At 36.5% G+C, this 13,625-nt stretch overlaps 1 protein-coding gene across 4 annotated transcripts in view; it reads left to right on the plus strand.

Moving 5' to 3' along the window:
• The window catches only part of MMS22L (MMS22 like, DNA repair protein), a 129,181-nt gene that overhangs the window by 81,483 nt on the left and 34,073 nt on the right, over positions 1-13,625 (plus strand). For all 4 annotated transcript variants that reach the window (XR_013382982.1, XM_077903004.1, XM_077903006.1 and 1 more), the window contains exons 15-17: positions 4,891-5,084; positions 10,051-10,201; positions 12,817-12,968. Coding sequence is in view for 3 of the 4 variants with exons in the window: in XM_077903004.1 (XP_077759130.1) it covers positions 4,891-5,084; positions 10,051-10,201; positions 12,817-12,968 (497 nt within the window). In the remaining variant the exon portion in view is untranslated. The remainder of the gene's footprint in view (positions 1-4,890; positions 5,085-10,050; positions 10,202-12,816; positions 12,969-13,625) is intronic.

Here is a 13,625-nt window from a genome sequence, read left to right on the forward strand (position 1 = left end):
CCGCTGTTTCTTGTGGGATAGATGCCTCAATGTATTTGCATGACTGTGTAGGGCTGGGAACCTGGGGGCTGTGATGGATAAGTGACTGTGTGAAATCACAGCAAGAAGTAGTAGAAAGATAAAAACAGGAAAACAGATTTTGGAAAATGGCACAAAAGAGCAGTAGGACATTGGAATCAGGAAAGTGCTTGAACATAATGAAGTAAGCCAAAGAAGGCAGGATACCAGAGCTAAGTTAAAAGCCTAAGAAGACCTGGATAATTAGGTATGTAAAATTTGAGTATTTACATGGTGCAGTGATGGGTTTCTAAACATTTTTGAGGATCTTATTTCATGTGATCCTTACAAATAAACCTAACTGTGGATAAAGCAAGTGATTGTTCCTCTTCTTGACTCTTAAATAAAAATTGGGAGGTTACTTGCTTTTTTTCAAGTTCACACAGCTCTGAGTAGTTTTGCTAATAACCAGCTGTTACCCAACGTGTTACTACTTTTGCCTTAGTTTCCCCATTTATAGATTATAATAATAACTGTACCTAATTCTTAAGGTAGGAAATGATACTTATAAAACACTTAACATGATTCTTGGCACTTGGTAAATACCAGTGAGTGCTGGGTGTTGCTTTTGTTTCTATGAAAGCTACAATTGGAATAACTTGATGTTCAAATTTTATTTTATTTTATTTTATTTTATTTTATTTTATTTTATTTTATTTTATTTTATTTTATTTTATTTTATTTTATTTTATTTTATTTTATTTTATTTTATTTTATTTTATTTTTTAAATATTTATTAACTTATTAATGAGAGACACACAGAGAGAGAGGCAGAGACACAGGCAGAGGGAGAAGCAGGCTCCATGCAGAGAGCCTGAAGTGGGACTCCATCCCAGGACTCCAGGATCAGGCCCTGAGCTGAAGGCGGCACTAAACCGCTGAGCCACCCGGGCTGCCTTCAAATTTTATTTTCTACTATACTATATTGAATCTTTTAGAATGTAAGTGGGATGCTTAAGCATGTATATTTCCCCATGTGTGTATTTCCAAAATAATACTAACCCATGTTACGTTTGTCTCTACTCAAAACATTTGCAAAAAAAAAAAATTTGCCAAGTTGGGAGGTTCTATAACTATTGCGATACTTCTTTTTGGTTTTGACCCGAAGTTATATTTTACTTTCTATGCAATAAATTTATTTTCAGGCTTTTTTGCTATTTGTCAAAAGAAGGTAGAAAATATTTCATAAGATAGCCATGATATCTAAAACTCTGTTATATAACATTCTTTATAGACTTCATATATGTTTTGTGTTTTATTTACTTCGTTACCTGTAGTGAACTTCTCTCAATATTTGCGTTTTTGTAAATGTACCTTCAGCAGACATGCAGTCACATGTAATGTAATTTATTTTTCTGTGGTATTTGTGTAGTTCGTTTTCTCATCCAGAAAGTGTAATTAAAAAAAAAAAAATCACCTGTGACTACAAGGGGTATTTCTAATTGTTTGGCTATAGTACAGAAATTGAATTCTCCCTCAGACTCCTATTACAATAGTATGTCCTTGACATTTCCTGCATCTGTCCCTCTCTGATTTGTTCATGTTTATATAAATTATTATAAGGTCCTAAACAACTTTGTTTTGTGGTAAAATAGCAAATTATCATTCTTTTTTTTTTAATTTATTTTTTATTGGTGTTCAATTTACTAACATACAGAATAACCCCCAGTGCCCGTCACCCATTCACTCCCACCCCCCGCCCTCCTCCCCTTCTACCACCCCTAGTTCGTTTCCCAGAGTTAGCAGTCTTTACGTTCTGTCTCCCTTCTCAAATTATCATTCTTATTCAAACTGATATTTTTTTTTCAAACTGATATTGCTTGAACATTTAAACCATCAAGCAGAAAGTGTTTTGCATATTCCCAGAATATATAGCTTCTTTGGAACCAAAATGGAAAGTACATGCACATTTCTAAAACAAGTCTGATTTTGGGTCAATGTCTTACACTTAATTGGAACTTCTTTTTGTTGTGTTAACTCTTATCTTGGAGGATGTAATCTCTAAATTTAACCTTTTAACCTAGCGGTTTGTTTTTTTCAAACCTCTGAATCAGGTCTCTGATATAAGGGATACAGTAAGTCGTAGCAAATACCCCTTGATACCTCAACATTTCAGTCTAGAGAGGTCAAAAGTGGTTCAGATTTGTTGGCCTTTTTCAGTATTGCCTTGAATGCATTTTTCTTGGTATCTCTTGTGGTTTTTCCTAATAGAGAATTGTAGTGTTGCCCCTGCCTCTTCACAAGGCAAAGCTACATGTGGCTTTTCTAGCTCTTTTTTCTTAGGCCTACTGAAATTTCTTCAACCCAGCGAGGAGAAGAAAATTGGTCAGTTTAAAGTGTGCATGTCTTAGTGTGTAAGAAGAAAGTACAGGCTTCAGAGTCAGTTTTAAGTTCAGATTATAGAGCCTACCCTTCTTAGCCATGTAACCTTTGGGTATATTTAACTTTCTCACTATCAGCTTCATCATTTATAAAGACGATTACTGATATCTATCTCATAGAATTGTTCAGATTTTTAATTAAAGAATTTCTAGCACAAAGAAGATGATCAGAAATGATAGCCCTCCCTAGGGAATAGAGTTTAGGTAGTGAAGAAATGGCTTACTTATGTAGAAATCGTGAGCACAATACATCCTACCCAAGTACAGTAAGGTATTTATTATTCTTTGAAAACAGTGTACTTTGAAAAAGCTATAAATAGGTTTGCCAGTGGTGGTATTATTTTGCTTGGACTCCAGTGTATTGATATGTTGTTGTATACTCTCTATGTTGATGTCAGCAATTAAGTTAGGCGCCAAATGGATTTTAGTGGTTTGATATTCAACTTATTCCAAGCCAAAGGACCTGAAATTGTTCTCTATCCAGTAGTTCAAGTTGAAAGCATCTCAGGTAGGTTTTTACAAGAGAGGATATATTTGGTTAGCTTTTTATGAGAATTGCTTGCTATGATCTTCTTTCCCCAGGCATTTGTATACTTTTTTTTTTTCAGTACTTCAAGGAGCATTAAGTAGTACCTCATGATTATCCAAGAATTCCAGTGTCATGGGGCACAATGTCCTAATGTTATAGAATCTACAGTTTTTATTTATTTCTGTGTAGTTACGTGAAAAGTACTAAAATGTGGTCTTGGATCTAGTTTGATCTTTCAGTGGAATTGCTTGAGATACATGTGCTAATAAGTTAGTTCCTAACTAACTGAAAACATCAAGAATGTTAGAATTAATGTAATATTTCTTTTTTAAAATTACTATTTTTCTTAATGGAATACTACTATCAGAGGAAGTCTTCCTCACTCTGTTGGTTATTTTTCACTGCTTTGTCTTTAATTGTCTTTAATTTAATTATTAGTGGCCGGGGATATTGCAAAAATTCCTTCTATTCTCTATCACTACAAAAATCTCTTAAATTTTCTGTTTTTTAAGTTTTTATTTTAATTTCAGTTAGTTAATATACAGTGTATTCATTAGTTTCAGGTAAACAATATAGTGATTCAACACTTCCATGCAACACCCAGTGCTCATCACAAGTGCACTCCTTAATCCCCATCCCCAGTTTAACCCATTCCCCTCCCAGTTTAACAGTTAAGAGTCTGTTTCTTGATTTGGCTCCCTCTGTTTTTTTCCTTGTTTCTTAAATTCCACATATAAGTGAAATCATGATGTTTGTCTTTCCCTGACTTATTTTGCTTATTAGCGTTATACTCTAGTTTCATCCGTGTCATTGCACGTGTTGTTGCAAATGGAAAGATTTCATTCTTTTTTTATGGCGGAATAATATTCCATCATATATATATGTGTGTGTGTATACACACACACACACACGATACAGTATATATATCTTTATCCATTCATCAATCAATGGACACTTGGCCTATTTCCATATCTTAGCTATTATAAATAATTCTGTAAACACAGGGGTGCATGTATCCCTTTGAATTAGCGTTCTTTTATTCTTTAGGTAAATATGCAGTGGTGCAATTGCTAGATCCTAAGGTAGTTCTATTTTTGATTTTTTGAAGAACCTCCATACTGTTTTCTACAGTGGCTGTACCAATTTGCATTCCCACCATCAGATCAAGAGGGTTCCTTTTTCTCCACATCCTTGCCAGAACTTGTGGTTTCGTGTTGTTGATTTTAGCCATTCTCCCAGGTGTGAGGTGATATCTTATTGTAGTTTTGATTTGCAAGAAATGTCTAAATTTTTAATTGAATTAAGCAAATAAGTAAATGATGAATCAAAATTTTAGGCAGTATTGAATTCATGTTTTACTATTTTATAGAGAACAGTATCTTTTTATTGTGTATTATTACCAGCTATATGAAAATGATTGTGGATCTTTTTAGAACAAAGTACCAAGATTGTTATGTGGCAGAGTTTTTTGTAGGAAAATATTGTAATTTAAAATGCCACACATAAGCAAGCTAGATGTACTTATTTTCCACTTGGTACATCCATGTCCTAAAGCTCTCGGAAGAAAATGATTTAAAAAATTGTTTTCATGTCTACATTGTAAGTAAAATCACTTGTCATAGTGAGTTGCAAAATGCAGACCTTCATTCTGAAGCTGCCTGTTTCTCATTTGGATCTGACATATTAAAAAGCATATAATTAATGGTTGACATTAGTAATTAACATTAACTTTATGGTGCTTAATATGCCATCATTCATCCATCAAATAACCAGAAATGCATAATGTCTTGGCATAAAGGTTTTAATTATATAAAACGGTCTTTCAGTTTTCATATGATATAAATGTTAAAAGCCCAAAATGTATTTGAAGAAGATTTTTATAAGCATTTGTTGGATGTTAGCTATATTTTTATTTCTCTTTAGGAATATGCATCAACAATTGTGTCAGGAACTTCAAAAGGAGAATGTGGACCTAATTGTGCAGTCTTCATTATCGGCTAAAGAGCGCCACCTTGCTGCAGTTGCCAGTGCACTATGGAGACATTTCTTTTCATTTTTGAAGAGTCAGAGAATGTCACAGACCGTGCCTCTCTCAGAACTTGCAGATGCAGCTGCAGGTCAGTGTTGTTAATTTGCTAATTAGCTTCTCATTTTGCAGACTCTGTCAATTTTTTCGTCTATTTGCTTAGTAACAAACTCTTCTATTATAGTCTAAACAATACAATACAATAATACAATATAGTCTTATTATAGTATAAATACTTGGACAACCAGCAAGATGAAAACAATTTTTTTAAAGATTTTATTTTATTATTTATTCATGAAAGACACATACACACACACACACACAGAGGCAGAGACTTAGGCAGAGGAAGAAGCAGGCTTCCTGCAGGGAGCCTGATGCAGGACTCAATCCCAGGACCCCCAGGATCACGACCTGAGCCAAAGGCAGACACTCAAGGTGCCCCAAGATGAAAAGAATTACATATGTCAAATTAAGTTCCTTTGGCTTGTTTATTTTCCTCTTAGTAGAGGGAAAAATTAAGTGTTTGTTGGCTAAAAATAAAAGTTTCAATCATAAAAATATATTGAATATATGTAAACTTTTCTTATGTGATATTTGGAAAATAAGGTAGCATTTGATTTCTTCTAATACTAATTCAGGTACTTTATTTTCATATTCTGTATGCAGATATCTGGGTATAAGATGAAGTTACTTGTATGGAGAGCAAAAGAATACAGCATGAATTCCACTTCAACACCAAGCAGATGCAACCAGAATAACATCAGTTATATAGAATGTGGTTGTTCTGACTTCTATTAGATTCTATTTTAGGTTGTAATTTTTAATTAATTTGACCCTTAGCCTAAGGTCATGTCCTTAGGCTTTAAGGGAAATTGAATCACAGGACATTATAGTTAAGAATTTGAATTTATGAGCATATATATACAATTTTCTAAGAAGAGATCATTATATTTCTCAAAGGGATATTTTACCCAAAATATGTGCAGAAGTACTCAATGAGACAGAAATCAGTCTGGTAACTACATGTATTTAGTTGCAATTTGTGTAAAAGTATGTAATACATTTGAGGGGCACTGGGGTGGCTCAGTCAGTTAAGCATATGCTTTTGCCTCAGGTTATGATCCCAGGGTCCCGGAATAGAGCCCTGCATCAGAATCTGCTCAACAGGGAGCCTGCTTCTCCCACTCCCCCTGCTTGTGCTCTCTCACTCTCTCAAATAAGTAAATCTTAAAAAAAAATAAAAAATTATCTAATACATTTGAATGTAATGCATTTTAAAACCTAAGACCTAAACCACGGTTTGTTTTACCCTGGTGTGAATAATGGAAAGCTGAGCTAAAAGCATACATAAAAGACTGAATGATTTAAATTGTGAAAGATCTTGAATTCTGCTAGCATTTCCATAATTAAAACATTGCAAATGACAGATTGAAGAATTGTGACAGGACAACAGTTTTCCAACTACTATAATGTCTATGAAAATAAATATTGATACTCAATCAGTTTAACCAAAGCAGTCATTAGAAGCCAATATGACTTATCTTTCTTCCATTCATCATCCTGACTCACAGTCAGCAAACAAAAATGATACCACATAAGTTTAGTCAGGGCTGTCTTAGGTGCTAAAAGTAAATGACAGATACATTTAAAGTAAAGTATCTGTGGGTTTGGGATTTGTTTTGAAATAAAGACTTGATAGGTTAGGAGAGAAAAAATTCCTGCATTAAAAAAAAATGTCCTCAGACACCCACTTTTATTGCCATTGTGGATATACCAGTGGGTGAAGGGACCACAGTTTCTTTTCTCACATATCAGTTACATGTTCTTGTGGAGTTTAGGGTCTAGTGCAGGGAAGAGAACAGTAAGTGAGTAAGATGTGTAATATATGGTGTTATGGAGAAAAATAAAAATAAAGCGGATAGGGAAGGCCAGAAGCAAACTGTAATTTTATTTTTAAAATATTTTATTTATTTATTCATGAGAGACACAGAGAGAGGTGCCAGGGACACAGGCAGAGGCTCCATGCACAAAGCTCAATGTGGGACTTGATCCTGGAACTCCAGGATCACACCCTAAGCCAAAGGCAGATGTTCAACCGCTAAGCCACCCAGGTGTCCCACAAACTGTGATTTTAAATAGGAAGGCTCGAGTAAGCACCATTTAGGTAGAAACCTGAAGGAAGCGAGAGACCAAGGCTGTGCACCAGTCCAGAGGCAAGGGTATGTCTGGTGTGTTTGAGGAACCACAGGGAAGCCATAAAAGGTCACAAGGCATAAGAAAGGGAGAGAGACAAGAGATATGATCAGAAGGTATCAGGGAGCTAGCTGGTGTTCTCCCTTGTATGCACTCGTAAAGACTTTTGCCTTGACTCTGAGATGAGAAGCTGTTGGAAGAGTTCAGAGCAGAGGAGTAGGGAGCATCCTTCTGGCTGCTAGACTGAGAACAGACAACAGCGAGGCCAGTTAGGGACCGCTCAGAAATGAGCAACTTGGGCTCACATGGGAGCACAGGTGGTACGGAGTGGTCAGGTTTCCAACCTGAAGGCAAGCATTTTGAAAATAGAGCCGATAGAATTTTTAAGTGGATAGGATATAGGAAGCAGAATACAGAAAGAATCCCCTGTGTGCTGCGGTGAGGAAAACTGTGGCAGGAGTAGATATGTATGAGGGAAATCTAGGACTTTGATACTGGACTTTTTTTTTTTTTTTTCCAGTTATCCACTAAAATGTAAGAAAAGATGTTGAGCAGGCACTTGGATAATGAGTGTAAGGTTCAGGGAGGAGGTTCAGTTGGGAACCTATGTGTAAGTAGTCAAACTATGAACCGGATGAGGTGGCTGATGAGAGTAAGTTGGTGAAAAGAAAAGTTTAAGGTTGGGGCCCCAGAATATTCCTATGTTCAGATGTGTAGGATAAAAATGAACCAAGGGAGGAGACTGCAAAGGAATGTCAGTAAGAGGGAAACCAAGGCTAGTGCCCTGGAAATCAAGTGACAAAACATTTCAAGGAAGGGGGATGTCCTCAACCGCTCCAATGCCAGTAATGGATCCAGTCAGAGGAGGCCTGAGATGGGTCATTGGCTGTAGCAGGATGGGAGGTCAGTGGCCGGATTGAAGAGGATTCAAGGGGAAAATGTAAGATGAATTGCAGGTTGCAAATGCAGATAAATCTTTTTATCACTTTTTTAAGAGAAGTAGAAAAACGATATTAGCTAGAGGGAGGGAGGCAAGTGTGGGGTCAAAGAGATTTGTGGGTTTTTTTCATAACACAGGAGAAATTTTAGCATATTTGTAATTCGGACAGGAATGTTCTGGAGTGAGGGAAAACTTGACGATATAAGAGGGTCTCTTGTGTTTCCATGCCCAAGAGATAACAAGATCCCATAGAGGATTTGGCCTCTGATCATCTGTAGTAGCAGAAGAGAAGGCAGTCTGTAGCCCAGGTGGAGGCGTCTAGGCAGAGGTGGCAGGAGTTTGTGGTAGTTCTTTGCTTTTGTTTCTCATTTCACTGTGAAATAATAATTAAGGCCATTAGCTGAAAGTGAGGACAGGGAGGAGGTGCTGGCTGGCGACAGAGAGGAAAGAAGGTATGTAGTAGCCCACCAGGATAATAAAAGTCTGAGTGGATTGTAATGAGGTAGCAGGAATGCTGGCCAGCTCTGAGATCCAACTTAAAGTTTGTAGTCATAAATTTAAAGTAAGGTCAGTCAGCTCACCAGCCCTTTACACTGGTATAGGTGCATGTGGAGAGAAGACCCCAAGAGTTGGGATGAACAGATGCTTTTTTCCAAACAAGTACAACGAATCAAGAAGAAGAAAGGGAGTTGAGAGTATACAAAACAAGCATAACAGTGCTTGTGCAATCAAACTGCCTAAAAAGGGAAAGATGAGGCATGAAAGTGCAGTGAGGGACAGGGAAAAAGTTGTAGGATCAATGAATTGTAGGTCCTGGTAGAATCACATAGTTGTTGGGAGCAGGGGACCTAGAGGCAGAGGGTTTGAAAGCTAGTATGGTGCCAGAAGGAGGGTCCCGGAAGTGGAAATTATGGAGAGAATGCACCTATTGGTAATGCCAATATCTCAGTATCAGCCCAGAAGTGAATGGCTGAAACAGAATGGGAAATAGATTCACTGAGAAGGGGAATTCGGGAAACTGAGAGGCCAGGATATTAGAAGAAAGCCATCGAGGATTATGATAGGAGTGCTACGAGAGAGCACGTTGTTAGTGAGCTATGGTCTTAAAGGAATGAGGGGAAGCGAACACAGCAAGAAGCATTCATTAGTGACTGGGATCTGATGATGTGAGAGACAAAGCTGGAGGTTTTCAGGAGGAGGAAAGGGAGAATGCTGTAGAAGCAGCCATGGGACCAGAGAACAAACTCTCCTATCTGTACTTCAAATGTAGGAGAGAGGTGAGAAATATAGACTGCCACTGTTTGAGAGAGCTGCTTAGGAGCCAGTGCTTCATAAGCAATTTATTGACATAAATTAATATAATATAAATTAAGTTGGAGAATTCCCAGGAAATCACAAAATAAAGTATATTTGTTTAATGTGGTTAACTAAGGAATTCGAGTTCCTAGGCTTAGTGGGTTCTGAGGAAGTGGAATGACACTGATTATAGGAGTTTGCCGTGTAACAGAAGACTAGTGTCTAAGGTAAGTGTGATGTCTTCTCTGTGGCTGGTGGTATATTAGCTTTTTTGGAGAAAAGTCAGTGCTAGAAATATTTTTTTAAATGGTTTTTTTGAGTGAGAGAGGCACATTAGCAGAAACACCAGATATAGAATTTGGAATTTGAAGAAGCCATTATAGATTTCATGGTGATAATGCCGAGATAGATTATTCTAGACCCATTCTTGGAGATCTACATGAGTGCTCCATAAATTTCTTTGGCAACGTGAATGTAGTTCAGTTTTTGCTTTTTGTTAGTTCTGCATTTCTAAATGTGATATTTTATTATTGAGTGCTGAGTTCTTTCTCTCACTATCAGTATAATTTGGTGGGGGGAATAGTTTTGAAAAATTCTTCACCATAAATTTCTCCCACTTTAAACCTAGATTTTACTTTGCTAGCAGTGGACATGCCCAGCACAGCTCCATCAGATCTTCAGCCCCAGCCAGTTATATCAGTGATGCAACTTTTTGGTTGGGATGATATCATCTGGCCCAAAGTTGTAGCAAGATATTTAAGTCATTGCCTACAAAATAGGTAAGTAACCTGATGTCAGGTGTGCACATTAATAGAAACTCATGATTGATCAATGCATTAGGAAAGTAAGAATCTTCACAAATAAAAAATGATCTTACTACATGTATTCTCACTTGGCTGTTTTTTTGTTTTTGTTTTTGTTTTTGTTTTTTTGCTTTTGGATGTATCGCATTTGACAATGGCAGCAGCCTGCTTTAAAACACAAATAAAACCTTGCTGTTTATGCCCTTTTTCAAAACTTTTTATAGGACTGCCTTATTCTATTCTGAAATGACCTTCCTATACTCACTTTGTGAAAGAAATTTTGCAATTAATATTCCTGGTCTGTAAGATACTAGTATATTACTGTATTTTTAGATTTAATAATAGCTTTCCCTTTCACAGTTAGATTTTTAAAGACTTGACTCTTGTATTACTATGAACAAGACTTCATTGCCCTGAACATTGGTTCCTCTTCTGTGTCTCCTGCTTTGTTACATAATAGATCTGAGGAACCCTAATACAAAAAAACACACAATAAATAAAGATAAAGGGCAGCCCCGGTGGTGCAGCAGTTTAGCGCCGCCTGCATCCCGGGGTGTGATCCTGGAGACCTGGGATCAAGTCCCACGTCGGGCTCCTGCATGGAGCCTGCTTCTTCCTCTGCCTGTCTCTCTCTCTCTCTCTCTCTCTGAATGAATGAATGAATGAATGAATGAACGAATAAATAAATAAATAAATAAATAAATCTTTAAAATAAGTAAACAAACAAATAAAAATAGAAATAGTATAATCAGGAGGATTTGAATAAGAATATCAAGATGAGGGCAGCCCTGGTGGCGCAGCGGTTTAGCGCCGCCTGCAGCCAGCCTGGGGTGTGATCCTGGGGACCCCGGATCGAGTCCCACATCGGGCTCCCTTCATGGAGCCTGCTTCTCCCTCTGCCTGTTCCTCTGCCCCTCTCTCTCTTCTGTGTCTCTATGAATAAATAAATAAAATCTTAAAAAAAAAAAAGAATATCAAAATGAGGGAAAATAAAATGAATACTCAAACCTAAGAGACCCTTGTAGTTCCTGTCCAAGCTGCTAGTGATAAGGGAGATGCCATTCGGTGAGGTGGTCTTTTCATAAAAAAGCTCACCAAGCAGACATTAAATCACCTTCTCATGGGCTTTCAGTAGTAAGGTAAGGGAGTTTAACTTCAATTGGATTATTTCTAGAATCTCTTCTAGCTTGAGAATTCTATAATAGCAAAGATTATTCGAATTTTCTAAATACTTTTGCTAAAACTATTTGCTGAAACTAACTTATTTGTTTAGTTTCTGAAACTATTTTACTGAAACTTACTTAGTTTAAAAAATAATATTTGGTGTATAATAACAGTTGAAGAAACTGAAATGTAAAGGTGTTAAATTATTTGGGGCAGGTTGTATAGGTAATACATGACAAACCTGTGTTCTGCACTGTGTACTCTTTGTGGCAACTTATTTTCATAGTTTTTCAAACTATTTTTTTATTTAATTCATTTATTAGAGAGGGAGAGAGAGTGTGTAAAAGTGGAGTGGGGGCAGACGGAGAGGGATAAGCAGACACCCTGCTGAGCAGGGAGCCGGAGTCAGGGCTCTATCCCAGGATGCAGAGATCATGACCTGAGCCAAAGACTGACACTTAACTGATCAGTGAGCCATGCAGGTGCCCCACAGTTATGATTTATATGTATTATTTAAATTCTGACTTTACCTAACATTTTATGGTTTTAAGACCACCCTCATCCTTTCTACTACCCCCCCCCCCCATTATAAAATGAGTAGATAACAGATTTAGTCAGGCCTTTGGCTTCATAAAGATTTTTATTTTTGTTTTTTTCCTATCAGATGGTACTTTGGACTTCCTTAATAACAACCACCCATGAGGAGGGGTAGCAGGAAAGAAAGGAATGGGAATGGGATTGGTTAGAAGACCCACATAAAAATATACTTTGTCTTTAATTTTTTCTTACACAAATGGTCATCAGTACTGCTGTTTTTTTTTTTTTTTTTTTTAATTTTTTATTCATTTATGATAGTCACAGAGAGAGAGAGAGAGAGAGAGAGAGGCAGAGAGAGAAGCAGGCTCCATGCACCGGGAGCCTGACGTGGGATTTGATCCCGGATCTCCAGGATCGCGCCCTGGGCCAAAGGCAGGCGCCAAACCGCTGCGCCACCCAGGGATCCCAGTACTGCTGTTTTTATTTACTCTGAGGGCCACTATTTTTTTTGTATTTGATACTTCATTATCATCTCACCTAGCTGGTTATAAGCCCCTACCTCAATTTTCCCATTTTAACCTTACTGTCTCTTCCTTGGCATAACCCTACACATGTGCTACCGATGGAAAGAGGAAAATTAAAAATTAGAAGATTACAGATGAAAGCAAGAATATTTATGTAAAACCTCTTTTCAAGTGTATCTGTAGTGTTTATTTTCAACAGTGCCTATCTTCATTAATGTGTATGTCTGTAAAATAAGTGAGGCCAAGAAGTGGTGTATGTTACAGTGTTTTCCTTCATTTCTTAATCTCTATGTTCAGGGAACATACTGTCAGGTTTAGGTTTTGGTTATGGTTTTGGTTTTTAATACCTATAACTTATTTTTACAGCATGTTATGTGAAGCACTTTCTCATTCAGGCTGTGTATCTTTTCAAGCCTTAACTGTAAGATCATGGATTCGTTGTGTTTTGCAAATGTATATAAACAACCTCTATGTGCCTGATGATTTGTTCCTTGATACAAATCCTGGACAGATAGTTGGTAAGTATTTCAGGCATTTTGCTTTTTAGATATCTAAATCTGTTTAAAATTTCCTGTTACACAAATTAATAGGAAAAGATACAAAATATATTTGTAATATTATATAAAGTATATTTGTAATATATATATATATATATATATATATATATATATATATATATATATAGTAACTTATTTCCTTTTGCAGCCTGTTTCTTTTTCTTGATATTTTCCTGTTACCATATATGACAAATTTCTCTCCTGTAAAGATAAAAGAACTTGTTGCCTTGGAAGCCAGGAACAAAAACTTGCTCTCAGGTGACAAGCTGTTTTTTTTACCTTAAACTGATCACACACAAAAAAGTAGAACTATAAAGTAAATAACCAGATATCACACTGTTAACACCTTAAAAAGAAAAATACCCAATTATGAATAATTCTTTCCCGTTTTATATTAGATACTTTACCTTTCTTCTGCTTTACTATTATTAGCCATAGAGTAATACTTGCACTTTCTTTATTTTTTAAAAATATCCATACAGTTCCGGTTGTCTATAGGACATGCCTTTTCATAAAGCTGTTTTTATGGCCGCTTTTAAGTCTTACAAAGGCTGGACCGAAAACAATGCTCCAAATTTACTTTGATACCTTATTACATCATTTAACTTTACATGAATA

This window comes from Canis aureus, chromosome 7 (genome assembly GCF_053574225.1).
Source record: "Canis aureus isolate CA01 chromosome 7, VMU_Caureus_v.1.0, whole genome shotgun sequence".
NCBI lineage: Eukaryota > Metazoa > Chordata > Mammalia > Carnivora > Canidae > Canis > Canis aureus.